At 41.1% G+C, this 26,158-nt stretch overlaps 2 protein-coding genes across 5 annotated transcripts in view; both read left to right on the top strand.

Moving 5' to 3' along the window:
* The window catches only part of LOC127361493 (latent-transforming growth factor beta-binding protein 2), an 81,555-nt gene extending 63,943 nt beyond the window's left edge, over nucleotides 1–17,612 (top strand). For 2 of the 4 annotated variants that reach the window (XM_051396167.1, XM_051396166.1), the window contains 12 exons: nucleotides 1,405–1,527; nucleotides 2,164–2,292; nucleotides 7,837–7,965; nucleotides 8,681–8,815; nucleotides 9,848–10,060; nucleotides 10,192–10,275; nucleotides 10,642–10,770; nucleotides 11,194–11,334; nucleotides 11,729–11,902; nucleotides 12,019–12,297; nucleotides 13,095–13,244; nucleotides 15,265–17,612. In XM_051396167.1, coding sequence (XP_051252127.1) covers nucleotides 1,405–1,527; nucleotides 2,164–2,292; nucleotides 7,837–7,965; nucleotides 8,681–8,815; nucleotides 9,848–10,060; nucleotides 10,192–10,275; nucleotides 10,642–10,770; nucleotides 11,194–11,334; nucleotides 11,729–11,902; nucleotides 12,019–12,297; nucleotides 13,095–13,244; nucleotides 15,265–15,440 — 1,862 coding nt within the window. In that variant the 3' untranslated portion in view covers nucleotides 15,441–17,612. The remainder of the gene's footprint in view (nucleotides 1–1,404; nucleotides 1,528–2,163; nucleotides 2,293–7,836; nucleotides 7,966–8,680; nucleotides 8,816–9,847; nucleotides 10,061–10,191; nucleotides 10,276–10,641; nucleotides 10,771–11,193; nucleotides 11,335–11,728; nucleotides 11,903–12,018; nucleotides 12,298–13,094; nucleotides 13,245–15,264) is intronic. The other 2 variants (XM_051396169.1, XM_051396168.1) reach the window with 1 other exon arrangement.
* Nucleotides 17,613–18,601: 989 nt separating this feature from the next.
* On the top strand, nucleotides 18,602–25,860 carry pomt2 (protein-O-mannosyltransferase 2). Its single transcript, XM_051395925.1, has 21 exons — nucleotides 18,602–19,414; nucleotides 19,505–19,589; nucleotides 19,675–19,779; nucleotides 19,903–20,011; nucleotides 20,310–20,418; nucleotides 20,991–21,150; nucleotides 21,220–21,326; nucleotides 21,436–21,518; nucleotides 21,863–21,972; nucleotides 22,080–22,146; nucleotides 22,263–22,323; nucleotides 22,625–22,703; nucleotides 22,890–23,041; nucleotides 23,132–23,223; nucleotides 23,324–23,400; nucleotides 23,484–23,555; nucleotides 23,648–23,707; nucleotides 23,796–23,901; nucleotides 24,011–24,151; nucleotides 24,742–24,853; nucleotides 25,069–25,860. The coding sequence occupies exons 1-21, from the start codon at nucleotides 19,128–19,130 to the stop codon at nucleotides 25,172–25,174; spliced, it is 2,280 nt and encodes a 759-aa protein (XP_051251885.1). The 5' UTR covers nucleotides 18,602–19,127; the 3' UTR covers nucleotides 25,175–25,860.
* The last annotated feature ends 298 nt before the right edge of the window (nucleotides 25,861–26,158 follow it).

Here is a 26,158-nt window from a genome sequence, read left to right as displayed (position 1 = left end):
CTCAGTCTCTCTCTCTGCTCGGACATCAGTTTGATGTTATTCCAGCCGCACCCAGTGACCCAGCAATGGGGGGAAAAAAATTGAACCTGATCATCAGCTAAGGAAGGCTTTTCTTTTCAACAAACTGGAGCATTTTCTGTCAAAATACATGATATGAGTTTGGCTAGTGTGTCAGAATTGGATCAGTGTTATTGCTGGTGTGTTTTGCAAGAATAGTAAGAGGTGAAGTAAAGTCAACAGCAGGTTGTCTGGCAATGAAATATCCTGTCGTGACGTGAAGCAGGTAGGTTTTTGAGCTCTAGGTTTGACTTCCAGTAGAGGACTAGGGTCAGTCCTTGAACAGGGACATTCTTCCACAGAGGCTTTGGCCTTGGAGCACTTCAGATATCGTCCACAGGCTCAGAGCTAACTGCCCAGCCTGCATCAGGTACTTTGGCTGCCTGCCACAACAAATACTGAGCTCTAATTATCCTATAAATCAGCAGTTGTCGTATATTTTCTTGCAGTCTGCTATTGTGTGTACAGTGCTGACACAATAAAAGCCAGACCCCTCTGACATGAGCCTGCAGGGGGAGGTGAAGGGAGGATCAGGGTATGTGGGTTTATGGGAATGAAAGATGGGTTTAGTCAGGTGAGGCCAAAATGATGCTTGGCCTTGACCAGAGCAATCTTTCAGCAAAAACAGAACTTACGTGAAAAAGGACTGACAACAGAATGAAACACATCTAAATTTAATCTAAATCAACAGGTTGCGCCATAGCCTTGCCGTGCCTTTCAATACAGGCTTTGAAGTACTTGAATTAACTCCAAAGCAATCCAGTCACAGCATATTTATGTGTTTACTTATAGTCTGGGATATTGTTTTTTTTCTCCCTATCTTTGCAAATGGTGTTTACCTTGTCATCTCTGAAAGATCCATCTGATTTTCAAAGGTTGGAAAAGGAAGACTTTTCCCCAGTGATGAATTTCCCCTGCTTTCTTGCCTTTCCCCCACCTTTTACCCAAGGTCCAAGTACCTTACAAGTTATGTTGTAATGCTGCAATTATCCACCAATCTACAGCTAATCAAGCATGTCGCATTCATTATTAATTTTTACGAGCTGGAGGGAAATGTTCTCAGCCTGGAAAGCTGAGGTAAATGTTTTTTTTCTCCTTTGTTTCCTGTTTGCCAGTATACTGTTAAGTGCTGCAAATTGCCAATGCATCTTGAGCTCAGACATTTGCTTGATTACACATTCTTTTTGTGAAACTTGTGAAAAGGAGGGGTGATCCCTCAGGACCTAATGAAGACCGAGGATAAATGGGGATATTTAGTGATAATCAATATGTAATAAATCTTGACCCACCCTTTCCCCAAATATGTATCTTAATTTGTCTGCCATTCCCCCCTTTTCTGTGCCTTAGATGTGGATGAATGCAGTAAAGACAATGTGTGCATCCAGGGCCGGTGTCTCAACACTGATGGTTCCTTCTTGTGCTTGTGTGGGGCTGGCTACAAGTTCAACGCTGACACGGCTGACTGTGAAGGTAAGACATTATAAAACTCTCCTGTAATGTCCTGTTGTGTATGCCATAGTGAGTATTGAACCCAAACTCTGCACAGAGCTTTCTACTCTCTGTGTAAACCAACATGTCAGCATTAGCTGTTTGATCGCCACGCTACATTTAGACTTAAGCGTACCCGGTATAGTACAGTTGGCCATGATTGATTATCTATAGTCAGTGGGGACTGGGCTCCAGTAAAAGTGTCCAAGCCTGGCTTAGAGGTTTTCCTCTATGGTCTCAGGACTGGGGGGTGCCTGGATTACATGGCTGGAGCCCTGAACTCCCTCTCCCAAGAGGGAAGCATGAATGACCCCATTGTGAGCAGGAGGTGTTTCTCCCTCTGGAACGTCTCCCTTTAGCTCCTTCACAAGTTCTTTGGTTGCTGTGATAATATTGCTCTTGGCCATTCCTGTTGCCTGCTGCGTTTACTGAGGACAGCCACACCACAGGCCTCCTGGCCGACTTCTGTTGTACAGCCATTACACTGGAAGCAGAGCAGCAGTGCGGGAATATGTGTGTGGGGTTGCATGTGTCCATGTTAATGTCTGATTGCACATGTGGTTGCGTTTGTGCCTCTGTTTGTCAGTTACTAACCAAGATCTGCCTCTCACTGTACAGACCAGAATGAGTGCAAGGAGTTTGGAAGCTCAGTGTGTGGTACCTGGCGCTGCGAGAACACCCTCGGCTCCTATCGGTGCTTCATGGGCTGCCAGCCTGGCCTCGAGGGAGAGGACACCACAGACTGTGGTGAGTGGTCAAACCACGTATAGTTATAGTTAATTATGTTAAGAAAAAAACAGGCAGTATTTGAGGCTAACTGTCTTTAGGCTGAAGCAAAAGATGTATGCATTGAATGGACCTACCTATTTTTGTACCAAACATGTACCCTAATTCAATCCATTTTCCATGGGGGCTGTAGTTAATGAGATGGGAGACCGTAGCCTCAAATCAACTCAACGCTCTATATACTCTTCAGGACTCTCCCACCATGCATAGATAATGATATCTGTTTGGCATGCAGACACAAAGAGCCTGATGTGAATCAAAAGCTATCAGGTACTCGAGGTCTACCCACACAAGGGGCCATGGGGGAGATGGGAAGAAGTGGCCCCTGAAATTGGGGCACTTTACAAAGAGGAGTGCACTGTCATTGGAGGCGGTGTGTGAGGCCAGCGGCTGATAATGGTCTCTTCCTCCGGACAACAGAGCTAATGGAGCGGCTCTGGCAGAGACACAGGGTGGAACCTGATCACCGCCGTTCATCTTTTGAGAAGGGATAGGATTGTCAGTCCCTTACCTCTTTTTTGGACGAGCCCGGTCACCTGGGTTGACTGGTTAGGTTTGTACTTATGCTACATCTGGGCCCACAGCTGGCCAACAACAACGGACACATCTCCATGACCTCCAGAATAGATGAAGCCTTCTGTGTTTACTGGCAGGATTAGATACCTGGGGTTTGAGATGTTAATGCGGTTTGTTGCACAAGGAGTTTATCACTCTTTATTTTGTAGCGCAGTATTGCTTGTCTTTTTTGCTCTCATAGCACCATAAAACAACAAGTCTGGTTTATGAGGACTGCGAGAGACAAAAACAAAAGGCCAAATATTTTCCTCATATTAAGACAGAATCCAAACAGTCACCGGAGAGTGACAGGCAAAGAGGGGAAAGCAGTCTGAGAGCATCACAATGGAATGACGACTTGGACTCCAGATGGAAGCTGTGGATGTTTGCGGGTGATTGAATGTGTATGTGAGTGCGAGTGTGTGTGTGCATGTGGTTAACTGTGGGTTTTTGCATCCCCTCTCATGTGTTTGTGTTAGAGAAAGAGAACCAGAGACCAGTAACCGTTGAAGCACTTGGATTGCGGTGCGACTTCACACATTCTCATGACCCTGAGTTTTTATTGGACTATCAACAGATGGACATCAGGGGAGAACATGCTGCTGCAGAGCTGATCAGTGACAGTTCAGACCGCCGCCCCCTCCATCACCCTGATCCGGGCTACGTGTGGCTGCCTCCTCACTGCACTTTATGATGTTGTCTGTCTGGCACAAGCTGAAGAGTGCAAGGGCCTGTAGTGCGATAAGGGCAGATTGAAACCAGCTGCTCACCTCCGTGCTCCTTTAGTGTCAGAGTGAAAACACTGCTAAGCTGCCAATATAGGTTCAAATCAGTGTAGTGCTCATTGGTTTTTCTTACCTGACATGTCCTGCAGAGCATGATGGAATCTGTAAGTGGGAACTAATTAAAGAACTTTCACATTGTCCCCTATGGTGCCACAAAGTTTAACTTGTCTGAATAGGTGCCCAGTTATGATCGAATCTGACCATCTTTCCCCCGTTGCTATGTTGTGACGCCAGCTGTTCATATTTTCTCTAGATCCCACAACAAACACTTGTACAGCTCAGTGTTGACTCACAGCCCTAGTTTGAAAACCAAGCCCTCTTACCCTCAGAAGCCCAGCGCAACACACAATAGTGGCTTGTTTCACCTCACGACGGCAAGTTGTGGGAGATGCTGCCGTCACCCCAATAAAAGTCCAGGGAGGGAGCTCAATTACTCCAGGGCATTTTTGTCTGCTTGTAAAAATCATCAAATATTTAAGAAGAGGCCAGACACTGTAATTTGCCGTTTCTGTGAGGGGCGTTGTTTTATTTTTACTCACCGGCCTTCGAAGGGGCAGCGGTTGTCTTTGGCTCTGCTCGCAGCACTCATTTAGATTTAGAGGCCATAATACAAAAGGGAAAAACAGGGGTTTTTTTCCGCAGCATCGCGTCAGCTCCGACTGTGCTATGAGGGCTGCACTCAGCTCTGCCATGATGCTATACAGAGGGCCCCTTTGGGCATGTGAAAAAGGCAGTATGCGTGTAAAGCAGGTCATTGTTTTTTCGCTTTAATCCACCATCATGCTCATAAACTCCCTTTAAGCTATGCCTTGTCTTTAATAAGACTTGCCCAAGGGCGGAAATTGTCTGTGGTCACACTCCTGCCAACCTCCCACCCCTTTAAATGTATAGAAATCTAAAGACTTTACCATGTGTGTGTGATTGCTCATGCTGTTATGTGGATGTAAGATATTTTTTCTCAGAAGCACACGCATTATATGACAGCTTGACCTCCATTGTAGTTAACCCAAGACAGGTTGTAGATGTAATGTCAGATAAAGCGCACAAACATGCCTCCCTGAAAACAAATACCTATTCTCATCCTTGCCCAGTCGCGTGTGAAATAACCTCTCCATATGGGTCCAATCAGACAAGGGGTTGCCCAGAGAATATGGCAGAAGTGTGGGCTGCAGAGGGTGAGCCAACAGTCACTGATTCCTATATCCTTGCTGCATGCCACCATGTGCTCCAGATTAACACATGGAACAGAGACCCACACTTAACCCTGCGCAACACCCCCAATCACCGCATTACCAGATCCAGGAAGAAGGTCCTCCTGGGTCAGACCATTAGGAGAGGTGCCTGTTGGGCCTGGTCGTGCCTTAACCTCATCTCCTCCCATCTCAATTGAACTCCTCACCCTCTACTCTGCCTCACTTCTCCCCTCCGGGCAATTTACAGCTCTGCATGTGTCCTGACGTAACTGATTATTACATGGAAAGACTAAGAAAGGCAACCCCAGGTCCTGCTGGTGGGAGACTAGCTCTTGGTGGAGTTATCTCATTTTATATTGTTCAATTTTTCCCACAAACCATTACTGTTGTGATCTGCACTCACTCTCTGCTTGGATGACAGGTCTAAATGGCTGGTCAAGTAATGCTGCCTCTCAAAATCCTCTCAGAGTCAGATACACAGATAAACAAAGGCCATTAAAATTGTTTTGGTCTCAATGCTCTCATTTCTCTTCAGGATGATTCTTTGATTGCATCTCATCACAACATGTGGTTTTCAACAGATTTTGTTCCATGTTACACATGAATGAAAAGCTGCCTGCAGACACTGATTATTTCATATATTAGCGGAGCGCTTTCAACGCCTTCCTTCCAGACCTCCCAGCTGGCCACTGCTGTCATTCCAACATTCCAAACTCCACTTAAGCTCTTCACACTTGAGGAAAAGTTCCTCAAACTCTGATACACAATACTTTTCACCTTATTCTCGGCTCTTGATTGAGTTCAGGGAATATTCTTCTCGAAAATGTATTTTTCAGTTGCATGTAATATGTTACAGTATGCGAAAAACTGCACCAGTTCGGCATCTCAATCCGCAGCTGCAAAATGCAAATCCAATGGGTTGGCGTTTTTTAGTATGTGTCCATCCACTCTCCCTCCATCATCTTGCAGTCATTTGAGCCCACAAGTTTCAGCATTTCCTGTAAAAGGTTTTACAAACGACAAAGACAATTTTGTCTCTGCAGTTTTATTAGCTTGTGGGAGCCTCCTGTCTGTGACCCCGGAGGCATGTTAGGGAAGTGGCCAAGTCGGGACAGGAACACTGACAGAAGAGTTGTCCCCCAGCAAGCCTGAGAGAGTAGTTGTCTGTGTTGGAGGGGAAGACAGGACCCCGGCCAAGTGCTCAGTTCAAATCATATGGCTTGTGGCTTCTCTGGCCTACTTTCTTCCTTCCCCTCAGTTGATACAACCTTTATGAGTGCTCAGAGGCAAAATAAAACTGGTTTAGACAATACGTGTGTGACACTGCTTTTCACTCCATAAATCAGTTTGTTTTAAACATCTGAGGTACCACAGGCTTGACTTTTTTGTCCTAACCAATTGTAGGAGCAAACTTCAGTCAAAAGTGAGCTTTACAAGTATTAGACTCTTTAGTGGAACTGATCAAAATTGATACCTTTTATTCAAGTTGCTGGGGTTTTGTTGTCTGCATATTCTCTCCTGTATTTGAACCAAGTCTTCCTGTTTTTCTGAAACTTGTGATCACTCCAGTGGAGTTTCTGTTAGTCATGGAAACTCTGAATGGAAAGGTCATGGAGAGTTGTTATGAAACTAATACAGTCAACAAAAAATCTAATCATACTTACGATAAAACAGACACAGTGGTGTGTGCTCTATTTTGTGTATTTTCAGTGCAGTTCGTATCAAATAATAGCCCCGTCAGTCATAATGTTCTCAACTTAATGACTTGCAGAAAATATACAGGCACTGACTTAATTTTTCCCTCCGACTGAGTTGTTTTTTGCTGACTTTGTTTTTTGTTTCTAAACTGAAGAACAAGATGCGGTTTTTGACATGAGCTGTTGAACAAATCTCTCATAAACGTATCTTCAAAAGATGCTGGAAGATTGGAACGCATGAATAGCCCATTTTATATGGCTGTTTATGCTCTTAAGAACAAATAAACACTCACTAAAATAAACAGTTCGGTACAACTGAAAGACGTAACATTGACCAGTAGTAAGCCTAACTGACTTCAAATGCCTCAAGTGTGATCTCATCATTTTTTAAACAGTTATCAGACTTGCCCACCACCAGTAACAGCCTGTGCTATACTATACACCAAGAAATCATGTATGTAAGAAATTGCTAACAAATGTTGCCTTCGAACAGCGGGTGGTACTGCTGTTATATGCTCCAGTGTTAACAGCCTCAACGTCCATGCTTCTCTCTCTCTCACTGACATATAGCATATAGTCTCTCCCCTGGTTTTATTAAACATGTTTCATGATTTACTGCCATGCAAACACTGAAGTACTATAGGCTGCCGCCTGCCAGATTTTATCATTAACTACCATTTTGGGCCTTAAATCAAGTCCAACGCTCAGAATCCTTTCATAGTATCATTTTAGATTCAAAGGAGATGATGTCAAGCACATTAAAATAGGATTAAACACATAAAACTCTGATTCGGATTGAAGCAATTTTTGTCAGAAGGCTGTCAAAGAATCTCTTCATGCCAAATCCTGAACTCTCAGTCATGTTTCTCCAACTGAATGCTGTAAACTCCTCTGCCTCTTACATTTTGCCAACATTTCAGTGACTTACGTGTCACTTCTCACTCTATTGACACAACCGACAAGCATTCACTTGCTGTTTCCAGATTCACACTACGCCCGATGTCACTGCGCTGATGCATAGAGAAAGTCTCCCTGAATTATTTTACAAGCATCAGAGTTCGAAAAGCCTTTTAATGAATCGTCTAATCAGTACACCCTTTCTGACATGTTATGATGGCAGTGATTTCTGTTGTTATTGTAAGGTCAAAATGATAGTGGTGTTTATTTTGGAAAAGCAGCACAGTGTTTACCGTGGCAGTTTGAAATTCTATTGTGCAGAGCGGCACTGTAAATATTAATGTTATGCTCACCTCTCTGTGCGCTCTCGCCTTGCAGATATTGATGAGTGTGTCAATGAAACCATCTGTGGGAACCACGGCTTCTGCGAGAACACAGATGGCTCCTTCCGCTGCCAGTGTGACCAAGGCTACGCCAACCCACCAGGAGATATGAGCAAATGTGTTGGTCTGTAACTGCTTTCCAATAAATATTCATTGTACTTTACTGCTTAAAAGAAAGACAAAACAAAACAACAAAACAATTAGTCAATCCTATCAACAAGTACTTCCTGTGTAGCCAAAGCCATACAGTTCCACTGTTGCTCAAAAACGATTAAAAACACATCAGTGATCCACACTGTTGTACTTTCCTCGATAACCATGGGCACTGTAGTTTAGTTCGAGTCAATCCCACATAACACTATCCTGTTGATGTAAATACTCACAAGAGCACCACATTTGTAAATAGAAGTACCCAATGAATGCTCTATTTACACCTGTTTGAGTAATGTTTGCTAAAAACTACAGTGCCCATCTGTTTTAGGAAAATTATTTAACCTTTTTTGAAAATGAAAGTATAGAAGTTTTTAAAGATTTACATCTTCAATGTGGAACCAATAGGCTCGGTGCTAAGAACCACAAGTATTGAGAGATTCATTGCACACATTTAGCGTATACAAACAAATGTAAAATCAATAGGGAATCAATCACTACAAAGAACTGAATAAATAAAGAACTAATGAATGCTTTCTTCCCTGTCGTTTGGATATGAATTACTCTCCAAATAACGTGATGATAAAGATTATTTTGTCTGACCTTGCCACGACCTTGCTGAGCGCATGCCTTTGTGTACGTGCCTGACGCTTTACTGACCTCACGCCCTCCTCTCCTGTCTTTCTCAGATATGAACGAGTGCGAGATGAGCCAGGCGCTGTGCGGGGAGGCCCTGTGTGAGAACGTCGATGGCAGCTTCCTGTGCATCTGCCCCAACGACAATGAGGAATTTGATCCCATCACCAGCCAGTGCCGCTCCCTGGGTAATAGAGCAGGGCTAGCACTCACAGTGATTCACAGGACTTAATTCTCCATCCCATCATTGGGAGACGGAGTTTTCCCTGATTTAATGAGCCGTCTCTCATTATCCAAACAACAAGGGTGACGAGGTGGACATGACTTACTCCGCGTCTCTTGTAGTATCTAGAGTATCTTTTGACCTGGCTGTTTCCATTTGTTTTATAAGGTTATGGTTGGATGGGTTGCCTATAAAAATGTGTATTAGCCTAATCCCTCGAATGAGTGATGAAGTAACTCCTCCAGAAGAGCCAAGTAAATACCCTAAGGGCCTAGTTACTACAAACCCATTTCCTTACCAAGACAAACAGGGATAAGGTGTAGCTATTGGCCATTAAGACACATCTCTCTCTTCGGTGCTAAAATCATCTTAAGTGCAGAGGTTACATATATGCAATGCATTGCAATATCATAATGATGGAAAAGGCCCTTTGAGTCATGGAAATACCATCACATCCCCAGCTTGATAGGCGTATGTGTACACGAATTGGCCGTATTTACATTATTAAGCGGCGCGCCCTCAGCGGGGATGTTTTTTCTTCTGCCTGGGCACTAAACCCCAGCTATGCCTTTGTGTACCTTTTTGCCACATTCCGCTGTTTGCTTTTGACGTGCGTTAATCAATCATGTGAGAATGAATGGTGTGTTGACTCACATGCCAGTGTTTCCATTTGGCTAAGCCGGCAGCTTAACAGTGAAATGCCTGAGCCCATGCCTTTGGACAAATGAGCAGGCTCAGCAGTGGCAGGCGAGGGTAATGCACTACCTGCTGGAGGCATGTGGACACACTGACGGATGAAGAGCAGTGTTACCGTGTGATGATGTACCGCTCAAATGTAGGATTTACTGTAACTTTATGTACTGTGACATCCTGACTCAATATAAATAGATTTAAGTTTTATGTGTGAGCACTTTCACTCCTGAATTTCAGGTGCTTTCCTGTAACTAACCATGACCTCTGACCTCGCTGGGCCTAAAGAACTGTTTTCTTTGTTCAGCTACAGCTGATAGTTCCCCGAAACCCGCTACTCGACTCCTCCCGTCCACTCACTCAGCTGAGGAGAGGAAAGAGTGTTACTATAACTTGAATGGCGCCAACTTCTGCGACAACGTCTTGTCTCGAAACGTCACCAAGCAGGAGTGCTGCTGCACGGTGGGGGCAGGCTGGGGGGACAACTGCGAGATCCACACCTGTCCTATCCCAGGAAGAGGTACAAAAAGATTGTGATATATCAGAAGAAAGTCAACTATTATTACTACTATTTACTGCCTTGTTTATTGTGTGGTTTTTATTCTTTTTGCATCTTCAATTACATTAATGAAGCCACTTTTTATTTTCCAGATGATTACAAACAGTTGTGTCCTCATGGCAGTGGATTGTTATCCTTGCCAGTTTCCTCCGAACAAAGTCTGAGCGACCACACAGGTACTCTCTCTCTCTCTCTCTCTCTCTCATACATACTAACTGATTGTATTGATATCCCTGAGATTTTATGGCTTCACTCCACACAGAACTTTACATTGGCACAGAAAAGTGCAGTCTCAGCCTGTTTTATTTCCACCTGCATAAACCTTTAAAGCCAGATAGAATGACATAATCCCTCACTACATTTACAAGGCCAAGCCTTAATGGGATACCTGCCTGCATACCTGGCTAATTACTGTAACCATAGTTGTCCTGACAGCTTCTTACAAGAAGAGTGAACACAGGAAATAGTGTTAGGGTTTTGACTGCTGTTACTTTCCATCTCTCTTATGTAATACCAAGATGCCAATCTCTCTATCCCCTCAGATGCAAATGAGTGTGAGATGTTTGGATCAGACATTTGTAAGAACGGACAGTGCACAAATTTCTTCGCTGCCTATACCTGCTACTGTCGCAGTGGCTTCTACTATGACAACATCCGGCTTGAGTGTGTGGGTAAGAAATGACATGTGTTTCTAGTTATGTAACTTTTGAAAACATCATAATGTAGGTATTTCATCAAATGAAACTGAAGATGATTGGTCGCCTCTCATGCCAGTGTTTTGGCTGCATCTTATGAAGACTACACTTCCCATAAACCTAATTGCTTTTAGCCTACATTTTGATTTTGCACTACATCCATCCAGCATCCTCAACCACTATGCCCCTCCAGCAATCCACCATTTTATGCAGAAAAAGAAAAGATTCAGTGACACATTGTAAAAAATCTCTTCAAAGGGTCTTCAGAGGCTGTAATGTAATGAATTTTTATTGATGATTAAAATGATTAATGTTGCACCCTAATAATTATAACCAATTCTGAATTATGATTTCTTCATATTGTGATGTCTTTGCTTCTCTTTATGAATGTGTTTTTAGATTATGATGAGTGTGGATTTGGAAATGACTGTGAGGATGGAACGTGTGTGAACACGGCCGGGTCTTTCCACTGTTTCTGCAGCCCTCCGTTAGTCCTGGACAGCACACGGCGGCGCTGCATCAGCCTCAACACCACAGAAGGTGTGACAACATTTTAAATGGAAGTGTTCACAGTGGTAGAATTTTTCCTTGCTTGTAATAATTAGGTAGTGTTTAGAGCTTTAGAGTAGAGCTGTAACAATTAGTCATTTAATCAATTAGTTTTCAACCAATAAATTAATTGCCAGCTATTTTGATTATTATTATCATTTTGAGTCATTTTTTTAAAAAAATAATTCAAAATTCTTTGATTTCAGCTTCTCAAATGTGAACAGTTTTTGGTTTCTTTAGTCCTCTTTGACAGTAAACTGAATATCTTTCGGTTGTGGTCAGATCCTACCATTTTAGGACATCACCTTGGGCTTTGGGAGTGATCAACATTTTTCAACATTTTTTCTCAGCCTCTTTGTAAATCCCTCCTCATTCTATTTCCCAGAAACTCTAGAGCCTGATCACGATGTGCACATGGATATTTGCTGGCAGCGTCTGGAGGGGCACAACATGTGTTCGGAACCTCTCCAGAACCGCAGAACTACATACACTGAATGCTGCTGCCTGTACGGCATCGCCTGGAGTGGACAGTGTGCCTTCTGTCCCAGGAAAGACTCTGGTGAGAAGCAGGGGGCACATAGGACACGCTGTTCAATACCTCCTGTCTTTATATTGACACAAAAACTCTTATTAATATCCAAAATATAACTCTGCTCTGTGTGCTGCTGTGTTTAGAGGACTACGCAATAATGTGCAACCTGGCTCGGAGAGGAGGTTCAGACAGTCTGCGAGAGCGGCCAGGATATGAGTACAGTCTTGAGGGCCCAGAGGATCCTGCGGGGCCTTTTGCTCATCCATACTTTGACAGTTATGGCAACCCTGCAGCACCCTATGACATTCCTGAGAGCGATCCTCTCTTCAACGACAACGACTACAGCGTTCAACAGCCATCTGTCCGTGTCCCCATCCCCGGACCACGGGAGTACCAGCCACAACCGGTGGATTCCTATGAAGGTGGGTATATGCGTCCTTCGTAGACAATGTCTATTGTTATTCAAGCAGTACTATATACGTGTATTACCTCTCCCTTAAAGCAGCTAATATTTGATACACTGTCAAATGACAATGTAAAAACAATGTGAAGCTCTAACAGAGATCAAATCTGCTTTATAGTTAGTTTGAGTTTCAGCTAATTTACTCACTGACTTTTTTCCACTTTCTCCCACAATTTCATTGCAAATGCTTAGACAAATTGCAACATGCATGGGCTGAAAAAAAACTGTTATTGCAAGTTTAAGTTTAATTTTGCAGCTGGGCTAACTATTCTATGTAAAATATTGTTCAGTAGCTTAGCACAATAATTTATAAGCTCATCAAACGTTATATGTAATACATATTGGCTTCAAAGTAATTAGTGACCTGTGTAGTACTTCAGTAAATTGTTTTTTTTATGTATATGGATGTAACTATAATGAATATGAACTTTATAGTTAGGAAAGGTACATGAACCCCTCCCCAAAAGAGGTCTATTAGCTCAGTTTAAATGGATTTACCCTCCGCTGACTGACCTGGTTATATACTTGAGGAAACCTCTGAGCACGTGAAGTTCTTACACTCGCAGGATTTAAGGCGGCATAGAGATTAGGGACACCATCCCACTGTGATAATTCCCACCAGCTCGAGGATGTAAACTCACCTCTGACCTCCTTGTTAGAATGTAGAAAACAAAAGAACGAGGATCTTTCTTAACAATAACAGCATCACAAGGTGTTTTTACGTGTGTTTTCTTACATATATCTGTGTCTTATCAGAGCGCCACAGCGCCTTTGAGGGTCTCCGAGCAGAAGAATGTGGAATCCTGAACGGGTGTGAAAATGGCCGCTGCGTTCGTGTACGAGAGGGTTACACCTGCGACTGCTTCGACGGTTACGAATTTGATCTAAACAAGATGGCCTGTATAGGTGGGTTCTTTCCCCAGCATCTTTTATATCTTTCTCAACAGACCACCCACATTTAGACTCCACGTGTTCCAAGTAAAAAAAATTCAGGGACTTTCTAGCATCGAGGGAATCAATCACTTAATCTGGTTACAAAATATGGTGTTGAATCTTGAAATCAGACCGCAGTGAACCCCCCTTTCAGGTTTAAGCCTTTTGGAACCGGGTCTTGGATTCATTTCAGTGAGGTAACTTGCAGTGTATCATCAAGCTCAAGGAGAAGCTTTGAGTTTAACAACCTTGCATTAAGTTATATTTTATGGGAATCTAATGAAAGCAGTGTACTCCTCAAAACCACCGTGTGTTACCCTTTGGTCTGAAATTCCCTAGTCACACACCGCCAAGAGTAAGGAGGCCTTGAATCTTAGCCACTCTGTGTATTACATGAGATATTATATCTTTTAAGTGTACTTTGTTTGTTTTGTAAGAAAGTGAGACTGTCTTGTAATGAAATGCTATGATTAAAATATTCTGTCTGCATACAAGCTTATCAGCTCCAAGGCCAGACATTTTCCCAAGGAAAGTGATTGAATTCCGACACTGTGGAAACATGTGGGAGCTGTGCAACTCGTGCCATGCCTCCTTTCATAAATATCACCACTAGCGATTCCCCAGCAGAACATGACATAAACAGAAGAAGGGTCATTTGAGATTGACTGCTGTGAAATGACAATCAGACCTCCCGTGCCGAAAAAGGGGAAAAGAAAAATCACTTTATGGCCAAAAGGAAACGTAATCCAATGCATTGTTAATTTTACCATCATTCTGAACAGTTCAGCGCTCAACATGGCTGGGAATTCAAGTTCACATCCCATCCGACCAACACGCAACATGACGGCATGTTTGATTAAAGATATACAATATGAGATCTTATGCAACATATGCATACTATCTCATTGAATGCTGAGTGAAAACCTTGTACTTCCAAATGTGAACTTTTTGTGGAACGAATTTAAACACATTTGTTTATTGCTCAGAAGATTGCGTAACGTTTTCAACAATCCATCTCCAGGTTCATTTAGTAGCTGCTGTGGAGCTTTTGATCACATGATTTTTATCAGCACATGCAGTTTGTCAAGTTGTCAGGGTATTGTATAGGATGATTATTTTTATTATCAATTCATCTTCCAATTATTTTCATGATTTATCATTTGGTCAAATCAAACATCTGGTCTTGTCTGACCAACAGTCCAAAACCCCTAAAAGATTAAATTAACTATAATATAATTTACTCTAATGTAAGACAAAGACAAGCAGCAAATAGTCAAATTTAATATCCATGTTGACTTCAAATATTAATAAATCATTGTTGCTGATTCATTCTTATGTTTGTTCGGCTAATCGATTAAGCTAATCATTGAAGCTGTAGAATGGTAACTTTTAGGATTTCTTGTTTTAATGTTAGTTAAACAGTTGACTTTCAAAGTTTGTTGATAGTCAACTGATGAAGATCAAGGGCTATTGATAGAAAGCTCCAGAACAGTTACTAAATGAACATCAAGGGGGGATAGCTTTGACAGCGGCTGTTTCCAAGGTCAACTTTTGAAACTGAAAGAAAGGGGGGAAGAAAGGACGGAATAAAGAAAGGAATGACAGCAAGAAGGGAGAGGTGGAGAGAGGAGGAAGGGATAAAGAAGGGAGAAGGGAGGGAGGAAGAAGGAAGGAAGGTTTAAGGAGAAAAGTTTAATTGAAATGGAAGGAAAGAAAAAGGACAGGAAGGAAGAAAGAAAGGAGGGAAGCAAGGAAGGATGGAAAAAGGGAGCGTGGAAGAAAGGGGGGAGAAAAGAAGGAAGGAGGGAGAGGGACAGATGAAGGAAGAATGAGGGAGGGAGGAAGAAAGGAAGCGAAGTTAAAGTGAAAGCAGAAGTATGAATTACTTTAACATTCCAGCGTCCCGCCACTCAGCAGCAGATGTGGCGCAGGCAGCTGTTTCAGCTGTGAAACCTCCCTGCCGACTAACTCGCCATATCTCCTTTTCCTGCAGACATAAACGAATGTGAGGACATCAGCGACAAGGTGCCCTTGTGTCAGAACGGGCAGTGCACCAACACGGAGGGATCGTACAAGTGCACCTGTTTGCCGGGCTTCGTGGCCTCTGCCAAGCCACACAAATGCATCCCGGCGATCCCAGAGTCCGAGCTCGGGGAGACAGGAAACTAAGACAGTGACTGTTGGAGCGCTGGCTTTTCCTGCTCCCTTAAAGATCACCTTACACCCCTCTGCCCTTTTCCCCAAGGGCCTGGCACTAAACCTCCAACAGTAACGCTGAGACGTCCAAACTTTCCCTATGTACCACTCACACATACGCAGACAAAAAGCACACACACTTGCATTCAGCACCGACACACATGCAGACCCCCTCATACACACTCAAGAGGACCAGGAATTGTGCAGTGAATGTATTACATGGGATTTAGTATTCAGCAGATATCCATTTGCCTTAAAGGGATTTGTGGACTGATATTTTTTATTCAGTAACCCCTGGCAATTTGATATGCCGACATATTTTCCGCATTATTTTCACTTTTTTCTTTTTATTGTATTATTTATTTCATTTACATGACGGGCCTCTGCAAACTAAGAAAGCAACCTATTTCAGAGGGCATACTTGATTCCTCCCTTGTTTTATTCGTCACGCCAATTGACCTCAGAGACAGTGTGGGGAGTTAGTAAATGTATTTTGTAAAAGAAAGAAGGAACGTCATAAGAAATCAGCCACTCATAAATCAGCTTGTGCTTCACTGTCAAACCCTCTCACCAATATTATCTCGCTCAGTCATTGTAATTAGCATTGACCTTGGACTAAATGGATGCCAGGGATGACAAACCATCAGAAATCCAAGCGAGAACTTTTCCCACAGCTGCCTTTGTATTCTTCAAGATTAACTAAGAGCTGAAGAATCTCTGGACCAAGAACTGGGAAGTCAACACAGTCAGACCTACACATTAAAAACGTCAGCCTTTACATGGACCTGGAAAGACTGTAGATGTATATGATGATCTATGTAATGTTTTGAAAAAGGTGCAATAGGTATAACCTGCCTTCCTCTGTTTGACACCACTTTTACAATCTTAATACCAGCAATGAAAAACATGGACTCTGAGTTGCTGATCCCGATTTCTTCTTTTTCTGTTTAACAGTATTAACTTGTTTTATACTTTTACTGTAAAAACCATATGTACCATTGATTCTAGGTTCTAGCCTAACTTCTGAAACCACAGGAAGGTAAATTAGTTTAAATGATCCACAAGTGTCACTGCTTAAAGTGAAAGATTGGTTTTATGTACCAGTGTCACACAGGCAAAAGGATTTTACATTCAACTGCAATGCAATTGTATCCCAGATCTCACATCAGACCATTCCCATGTGTGCATCTCTGAATGCATGTAAAGACAAAGGCTTCGTTGGAGAGGTTTGGTATATTTTGTACAGATCTAGTACTATGTATTATTTTTGTTACATATTCTCTTAATGCATTATAGCGCAACCAATATTTTGTCTGACATAAAGCATAAAATGTAAGAAAATCTGGCATTATAGCTTTGTAGATTTATACATGTCTGTAAAAATGTCTTTTAAAGCATACCTTTTAATGTATGAGGAGAGTGGCTGACACTGTACCAGAGGAACTGTGTGTATACCCTGCCCTGTGGAGCAGACAATGAAATATATTTTTTGGAAGTGGCAGCACTGTTCTAATTACAGACATTTCAAGTTTCAACTCTTCAAGTTCATTACAGAGACAATGCTTTTGAAATGCAAGCACCAACTTCTGTGCATCACACTTTTATGGCTAGATATTAGTATTGTTAACATTATTTCTTTTAGTCCCTGTTGGATCCTTAATGTCATGAATGTATCGCAGACAGTATCAGCCTACTCATTTGGTTTCTAAACTCCCACTCATACCTTTCTGTCTTTTGTATCCAGGTTTTTAGAAATAATGGCATTATCTGTCTAATGGACTGAACTTCTTTCAAGAAATCTCAGCAGCACAGAAACATAAAAGTCTAATTCTAATATTAGAAGATGACTAAAGTTGATGACTTCTGCCCTTCCCATTCCTTCATAACCTATAAACCTACAGGTGTACAAATGTTTCAATTTGATGTTCACTTATTTTACTGTGCTCTTTGAATCATCGCCTGAACCGGACCAGAGGTCTAACATTTAGGACAAAGTTGGAATATTTAAAGCCTTTCAAAACCGCAAATAACATGAGATAAATGTCTTGTTGTAAAGTTGTGGTCATTGGAAATATCATGCTCATTCATTTTGTTTACCTCTTGACTGTAATCACTATCAGTCATCGAAATAAAAACTTAAAAATATCAATCTCTTTGGTGATTTACTCTGAAAAATACCACCCAACACACCTTGCAGTTACTATGTGTAAGTTTGTTATTTGTAATAAAACAAGAGAAGTAAGTTTGTTAGCTGTAATTTGTAGCACAACATGACTACTAGTTGTAATAAAGGCATTAGATGGCATTTTTACACCAAGCAGTGTACTTCTTGAGCAATTTGGTGCAGGTATGTAGGCTACATGGATTACTGGCACAATATTGTTTAAGTAAAAGCAGTGTTACTACTTTCTTTTACTTCAGTACTTCAGTCCTTACTTGATATATTAGCAGAATAAATACCTTTAGTAAATACTAATATTATTGGATTATTGAAGTATATTTTTTATACATTAGTATGTAAGCATGATTGTAATATTACAGTGAGTAAAGGCAGCGCTAATTTGTTTGTTAGTTTGATCTATCACAGTATATCACATGATCTATGCAACAGTGTCAAATCTGAATCTGCAAAGTAGCTCTGCCAAAAATGTAGTGCAGTAAAAAGTACAACATTTTCCCTATAAAATGCTGTGATTATTACATCAATAGAAAATAACAGAAAATGGGTACCTCAAATGTGTACTTCCATTACTTGAGCAAATGCAGTTAGTTTATCATTGACTGGTGTTTTGGTATGAGGCACAGACTTTATATCCTCAAGAGAACAGACTATAAATAGGTCTGGGGACAGGAAATGCCGATCAAAACATGTATTAACAAAATGTCATAAACAACATTTTTTTTAAAAAAGAAAGAAAAGAAATGAGCGTTAAAATATTTTGTTATACTCTGTCTCCCTCTAGTGGCCACATAGATCTGCACAACACTCATCTTTCCCAGCTTTTCCATACTTTTTTCCTATTGGCTAACCGGAGAAGAGGAGATATCCCAGAAGGATTCTGGGAAACTGTGTCTACCCTGCGATACCATACCCAAAGACATAACCCAGCGGAATACACCTCCCAGAAACCACTTCGCTTCATACGTGTTTCGTTGACTCGAGCTACAACCTCTCGTGCTCTCGCTGTGTTGCTAACATTAACAGTATGTGGGTTGCTAATGTAAATCTCTGAGTAATAAAACGGTCCTTTGAGGCGATAGAGATAGAGTTAGCAGTTGGTCGTTGTTTTAAATGCCGCCATTGTACAAGTGGATACTTGTATCAAGCTAGGATAAGTATGCTTTCGATGAAAATGTCTCAACAGCTTGGCGACAATGTAACAAAATATTATGTCTGATAATTGGTTGAGTTGGAAGGGTGTCACATTCACTGTCAATACCGCCTGTTTTGAGATACTGAGAGCTGATACCTGCTGCTCCAACATTAAATATAGTTAATATCTAAATGTAGTCTGAGACAGCACAACTACACATCATCTAGATATCACTTATTAACAAGCTGTTTTTATGATATGATTAGGTAGTGTTGTAGATATTAGACTTGCCCGTCTTGGAAGGGGCTCTGGTCATTTTTATTCTAACGTTAGGTTTTACGTCCTAATGGCAAAGGAAGAATGCATAACACAGTGGAACAAAACAGGGGACACCTCAACACTACGAAACAGGAAAATCTTTCCCACCTCAGAAAAGACCCCATCGACTCCTTTGTCAAAGGACAAAAGCAGTTTGTCAGAAGATGACACCCAGTCCTCAAATGGGACATCTGCTGAGTGGTCGGCCAGAGGAGTTGTCAGTAACGAACCCCCCAGCAGAGGGCTGCTGATGCTGGTTGTGGGGCTGTCCTTCTCTACACGTCTCTACAAGATAACAGAGCCCCCTCATGTGTGGTGAGTTCAAATAAACTGCACAAATGGATGTCGATTTTGTGCAACTTGGTGAGCTATTTTTTTACACGATGACTGTTTCTGGTGTTTCAGCTGGGATGAGACACACTTTGGAAAGATGGGGAGCTACTACATCAACAGGACCTTCTTTTTTGATGTCCATCCTCCTCTTGGAAAAGTGAGAATATCCCTCTTGTGTGGGCTCAATTCTCTTCAAGGAAACCTCTCTAGTATGGGTATTGACCTCCTTTACTCTGTTGCAGATGCTGATAGGCCTCGCTGGTTACATGACGGGTTATGATGGCACCTTTCCTTTTATAAAACCGGGAGATAAATATGAACACCACAACTACTGGGGGATGAGAGGGGTATGCCACTTTTCTTGTTGATGAACAATTTTGATATATAGGACATATGATCTTGTCATGACTTTTAAAAGGACAAGAGATGTTAAGGCTGCTGATGTGTCTGTCCTGCCTCTTGCCCTGCAGTTTTGTGCCGTGTTAGGCTCCTTTCTCCCAATCTTTGCCTACCTCATAGTGCTGGAGTTGTCTCAGTCTCACACTGCTGCTCTCATCACTGCCACCCTGCTCATATTTGGTGAGTCACCATCTGTTTGAAAGGGCTGCACAACTCAAAGACATGTTAAAGTTGCAATACACTAACTACTCTACCTCCCAATGCATTTTCCAAATAAGCCATTCTTTTCATTTCATTGTATGCCTCTCTGACTGATCTTACTAACGGCTATTTTAATAAATATGAGGAGTATCCTGTACCATAAGAATGAATTTTAATGTCATATCATTCAGTGCAACAAAAGGCCTATTAGGATGCAATGATCTGGTTGTAATACGGAGAATTATTTTATATGTGCTTAATTTCACCCTCCTGACAGATACGGGCTGTATCACGATTTCCCAGTACATCCTATTAGATCCCATACTCATGTTCTTCATCATGGCAGCAGTACTGAGCATGGTCAAATTCAACCAGCAGAGATACAGGTAAGACACCTTGAGAACTTTTATATAGGTTTTTTTCAATCTTGTTCTATGCAATGTAATAGTGAAACTATTAGATGATTAATCAATTAGTTGGTCAACAGTAAGTTAATGTATGATTATTTTAAAGTCAGTTCATAAGTTACTCATCAATTTATCCTCAAATTAGGTCAGGTAAAAATGCTGCACATCTGCTGGTTGCAGCTCCTCCTCACACCATTGTAAAGTGATTACTGCAGATTCTTCTGTCAAAGTAAATCGATTTAAGACCTTGCTTTGGTGTTTTGTGATGGACGTCTGTCTTTATTTAGGACAATATTTGTATTATTATTATCATTAGTATTATTTAGGTGACACAATGATTAACTGATAGCTTGAAAGAAAATGAAATAAATCACTATGATGAAATTACTGTAGTTACAGTCCCATAGCAATATCAGTCTATCCTCCATCAAGGACAAATCTTGCTCACAATGTTTAAAGGGTGTTACATTGGCATAAATTACAAGCAATTTGTCTACGCTTTTGTCCACTAGATACACATTTGACTCTTTCTTGCTTGCTGTTGTTTTTAGGCCTTTTACTGCCTCCTGGTGGCTGTGGCTGGTACTGACTGGTGTAAACCTTGCCGGGGCATTGGGGGTGAAGTTTGTGGGTCTGTTTGTCGTCTTGCTGGTGGGACTGAACACAGTCTGGGACCTCTGGAGAATTTTGGGAGACTTAAGCCTCTCAATGGTAAGCGGCTGGTTAACTGACAGAGTTGATGAGTAATGCTCGAGGTTTGACTGTGTTTTCTGACTCCAGGTGGAAATCACCAAGCACTTCCTGGCTCGGGTTGTTGGACTCATCCTGCTTCCCCTCCTCCTCTACATCACAATATTTGCAGTCCACTTTGTTGTGTTGAACAAAAGGTGAGTCTGATCATTATATTACAGATACAGTGTGATTACTGCTCATCTCACAGAATACTGCGTGGTGACATCTGGTTTTTGGGTAGTCATGATTGTTTTCTCTCACCAGTGGACCAGGAGATGGTTTCTTCAGTTCAGCCTTTCAGTCCCGTCTAATCGGAAACAACCTACACAATGCATCCATGCCTGAGTGTGAGTCCCAAACACATGTGTGAATAAAACCACATGACGCTGCAGCTGTGTTTACTAAAACACTAATAAGAAAATGGAAAAGGAGGTCAAAGAGAAATATAGGCATTCCTTACTACTGATGACAATCAGATGGGTTTAAACGTTTGCTTACATTTTACTGCCTTCACAAACATATCAGGTTTTTCTATTAAAGCTTATTGTTCTTTTTATGCTAAGGTCTGCTGTTGGCTAGTGTGGTGGCTTTTTACCACTTAAAATGACCCAAAAAAACCAAACATTAAATGTAATTGTTTCTTGTGTTTCCTTATGATGTGAGGCAATATCTCGTTGTTCTCCTGATGCAGATCTGGCATATGGCTCCACCATTACTGTAAAAAACCTCCGTATTGCTGGAGGCTATTTGCACTCTCATTGGCACTTATACCCAGAGGGAGTGGGGGCAAAGCAGCAGCAGGTCAGACTATAAGAGAGCTGAGTGTGAAACATTCTCAAATATAATTAAACATGCTAATATCTGTCATTTATTCTAAATAAACTGTGTTCTCTGCTATTTCCTTACAGGTGACTGCCTATCTCCATAAGGACTACAACAACTTGTGGCTGGTTCACAGACATGGTGATAATGAATGTGAGAAGATGGGGTTGATTTACTGTTTAGAAATACCAGTAGCTTTCATTTAAGTGATAGTGAAGTGATGTATGAGCCTCTTATTGTTTGTCTCTGTTGTTTATTTCTCTGTTTAGCTCAGTCTGGGACCCCTGATCTGGTTCGTCATGGTGACATCATTCGACTCGAGCACAAAGAGTAAGGATCATGACTAGGGATGCACAATATTTATTTATTTTGACAGATATTATGATTGTGATAGGATTCACGATTGGTGGGAATGATCATTCTTGCACCCCAATTTGGATATATTTGGATATTACACTTGGCCATATTGCGATTTTGATAATATCACGATAATATAAATTTGGCAGCCCTGATAATGACTCCACAGAACAGTAAAATAAAAAATTTAAATTATTTAAAGGATTCAGTGTCATTTCAATCCAAAATTTGTGCATGTTTTTTTCAATAATACAATTTTTCCTGGTCCTATCAGAACAACCCGCAACCTTCACAGCCACCTCCATGAGGCCCCTTTGACCAAGAAACATTTCCAGGTTACAGGCTATGGCATTGTGAGTAGGCCCACAGCATAAAGCTGCACTGAATATAACTTTTCACTGTGTTCTGGAGATGCTAAACTGGTAATTGCCTTATTATATTATATTATATATTATATTAGTAACATTAAATTATTTTTTAATTACAGTCATTATGTATTTGTATGTTAAAACACATCTCCACATTTGGCCTGTTCTTAGAATGGCACAGGTGACACCAACGACCAGTGGCAGGTAGAGGTGTGTGGCGGTCGGAAGGGCGACCTGGTGAAGGTGCTGCGTAGCAAAGTTCGCTTTCGGCACCGAGCTACCGGCTGTGTGCTTTACTCCTCTGGCAAGACTCTCCCAAAATGGTAAAACTAGTCTTCTCTGCTCTGACTCTATTCTGTTTCTATTCAAGATTCCTTATGTGTGTAGACAAAGAGGTTTTTGTTTCTGTTCAGGGGCTGGGAACAGGTGGAGGTGACCTGTAGCCCTTACTTGAAGGAGACTCCGAGCTCTCAGTGGAACATTGAAGATCATATTAATCCCAAATGTACGTTAAACACATTCCTTGTGCTGCTGTGTTTTTCTCTGTACTTCATGATGTTAAACTCTAACCAACATGGTACTTGTGCTCTTGTGTGTTCTGCCAGTGCCCAACATTAGTTTGTCTGTGCTGAAGCCCCATTTTCTGGAGATCTTACTGGAGTCCCACATTGTTATGATAAGAGTAAGAAAGAAAATATGTTCATCTGTGCTGAAAGAATATATTTTATCAGAAAACATTTACTGACATAGATAATATATTTTTAGGGAAACAGTGGCTTGAAACCTAAAGACCATGAGATGAACTCAAAACCCTGGCATTGGCCCATCAACTATCAGGTGCATTGAGTGATCTACAGTATAAAGTTTATTTTGGGAAATTCTAATAAATAGTAAAACTTTTAACTCAAATGTTCTTTGTTTCTGTAAAGGGATTGAGGTTTTCTGGAGTGAATGACACAGAGTATCGTGTTTACCTGCTGGGGAACCCTGTAAGTTTTAAGCTCGCTGCAGTTTTCCTGTTGTCACTCTTGTCTGAGCAATGCACATTAACCTGCTCATGATTGAATACTGTTTCAGGTGGTGTGGTGGACGAACCTGGCCAGTTTGGGATTGTATATTATCATGGTGGCAGTGGCGTCTATAGCTCTCCAAAGAGGTTTCTCACTGGGCCAAAAGAGAATAGGTGTGATTATTGACACACACATTTTTGCACTGACTTATCATCGCTGCAGCATGAGTAAAACTGATTGAGATTAAAAGTTCTATCTTAAATGTTTCTCTCTGTGTTTTAGAGCATTCTCTTGTGCTTATGGGAAAAGGAGGACTGCTACTCCTCGGCTGGCTGCTGCACTATATACCTTTCTATACTATGGGCCGTGTCCTCTACTACCACCACTACTTCCCTGCAATGCTCTTCAGCAGCATGCTAACAGGTACCAAATCCACTGCATTTTGGCTACCTCCTATTATATAGACCAGAGAGAGTTGAACGGGAGGGGCGGAGGGACAGACATGAGGCAACTGTGCTACATGAAGTGTAAGTGTTTGCGTCAAAAATCACTCCATCTGGTCAGATATGAACCCATAGACATACACATTTTTAGATTCAGTGTGACTTACACTTTCTTAGGATAAAAATAATATAAAATAAATAATAATAAAAAAACACTACCTTTAAGTCCAGAACTTCTGAGAATCATCAGGTTTTTAACTTTTCTTCAATGTCAGAGTAAACCAGGGATAGCTGTCTATACATCCATGAGTGCACCGCAAACAGGAACTGTTATAGCTAATTTGGCCTACCTGTAATGGCCAATTTGCCAAAATGTTAACAAATGTAGGCCTAAATTGCCGTCATGTTGTTGTTGTCAATGACAATGTTACACTATCTGTTTACACACTGTAGTTTCAAATCTTAGAGCCTGATTATCACCAAATCAAGTTTTCATGTTGCACAACCAGTATATTTATTATGTAGTGGTCACAGGGTTCTGGTCAAAGCTTTCTGATTATTTTTTCACAGGAATTACATTAGACATTCTGTTGAAAAGCGCTGACCTGCTACTCCGCCCACCTTATTCTGACTGGCTGCAGAGAGTCGGACAGATGGTATTTCTGTTCAGTGTTCTTTACAGGTGAGATGACTAGCAGAGTAATTACTATGAAGGAACATTTTAACAGTAGTAAACAATAGGCTGTATCATCAGTGTTTGATGTCTGTTGCATTTACAAATGTCCTGAACTATTCCTTTAACCACAGTCACATAACTTACACTAAACAGAAGTGTGTTGTTTAAAGCTTAAAAGCTCCTCTTTTACTTTGTATAAACTGTAATGCCTTCTCTGTCAGTTTCTACCTGTTCCATCCACTCTCCTATGGTATGACTGGTCCTCTGGCACACGAGCCAGGCAGCGCCATGGCTGGACTGAAGTGGATGGACTCCTGGGAGTTCTAGTCAGCTCTGCAACAAGAAGACACCAATATTATGTTATTATATTATGTTCTGAATATGAGGGACTTTAATCTACCATGCGTCTCACAGACTTAAGGTCTTAAAGGGTTTACACATAAAGATAATTTTCATAAGGTACTACTTTAGAATCCCTACTTCTCCAAGTATTTATGCGTTAACATTTTCAAGTATTGTATGTGCATCTATAATGTGATGAATGAAGAATGCTTTATAAGACAGACTTGAATCAGTGCAATATAAAAGCCAGTGAGTTTTTGAGAGTAAAGATTTAGACACTAATCATTACCAAGCTGCCTTAACTCACAACACATCTCACATCCTGGACTTGTATATATGTGTGCGTGTGTTTGTGTGTTTGTGTGTTTGTGTGTGTGTGTGTGTACTGTATGTCACAATAATAAGCTAAAGTGCCTGAAAGGAGCTAATAAAATATATCAGAAAAGTTCAAATGCTGCATCTCCCCGTTCATCAAGAAAACACTTTTTGTTACGTAGGTATCAGAGTTCCCAGAGACTGTATTTTTGTTTGCGATTGTCTTGATCTTTATGCCTGCTATTTTTGTATTAGTGGTGTTTAGTAATGGCTTCTGTTTTTACATTATGAGACTACTGCTGATTCTGTGTCATATGGACATTTCGGTATGATCAATAAACCATGATATTCTTGTAGTCTGTGCTTAATGATGGTCATAGGGTCAGTAACCATGCCACAAAAATAAAAAATAAAAGTATGAATAAATAAGTTCATGAAAAATATCAAATGCAATTATACAAAAGGTTTAAATAAAACCAGTGTATATTTCTGCTTACAGTCTGATTCTGTCTGAACTTCTACATTATTTATAAATAGGAGTTTATGTATTTATTCCACATAAAATTTATATAACAAATAATAACAAAAGCTTCAATAGCTACAAAAATGAAAAGAGATAATTGCTTGACATGCATCTGTATTAACATATTCATG

This window comes from Dicentrarchus labrax, unplaced genomic scaffold (genome assembly GCF_905237075.1).
Source record: "Dicentrarchus labrax unplaced genomic scaffold, dlabrax2021, whole genome shotgun sequence".
NCBI classification, from domain to species: Eukaryota; Metazoa; Chordata; class Actinopteri; family Moronidae; genus Dicentrarchus; species Dicentrarchus labrax.
This window is presented reverse-complemented; position numbering and strand designations above follow the sequence as displayed.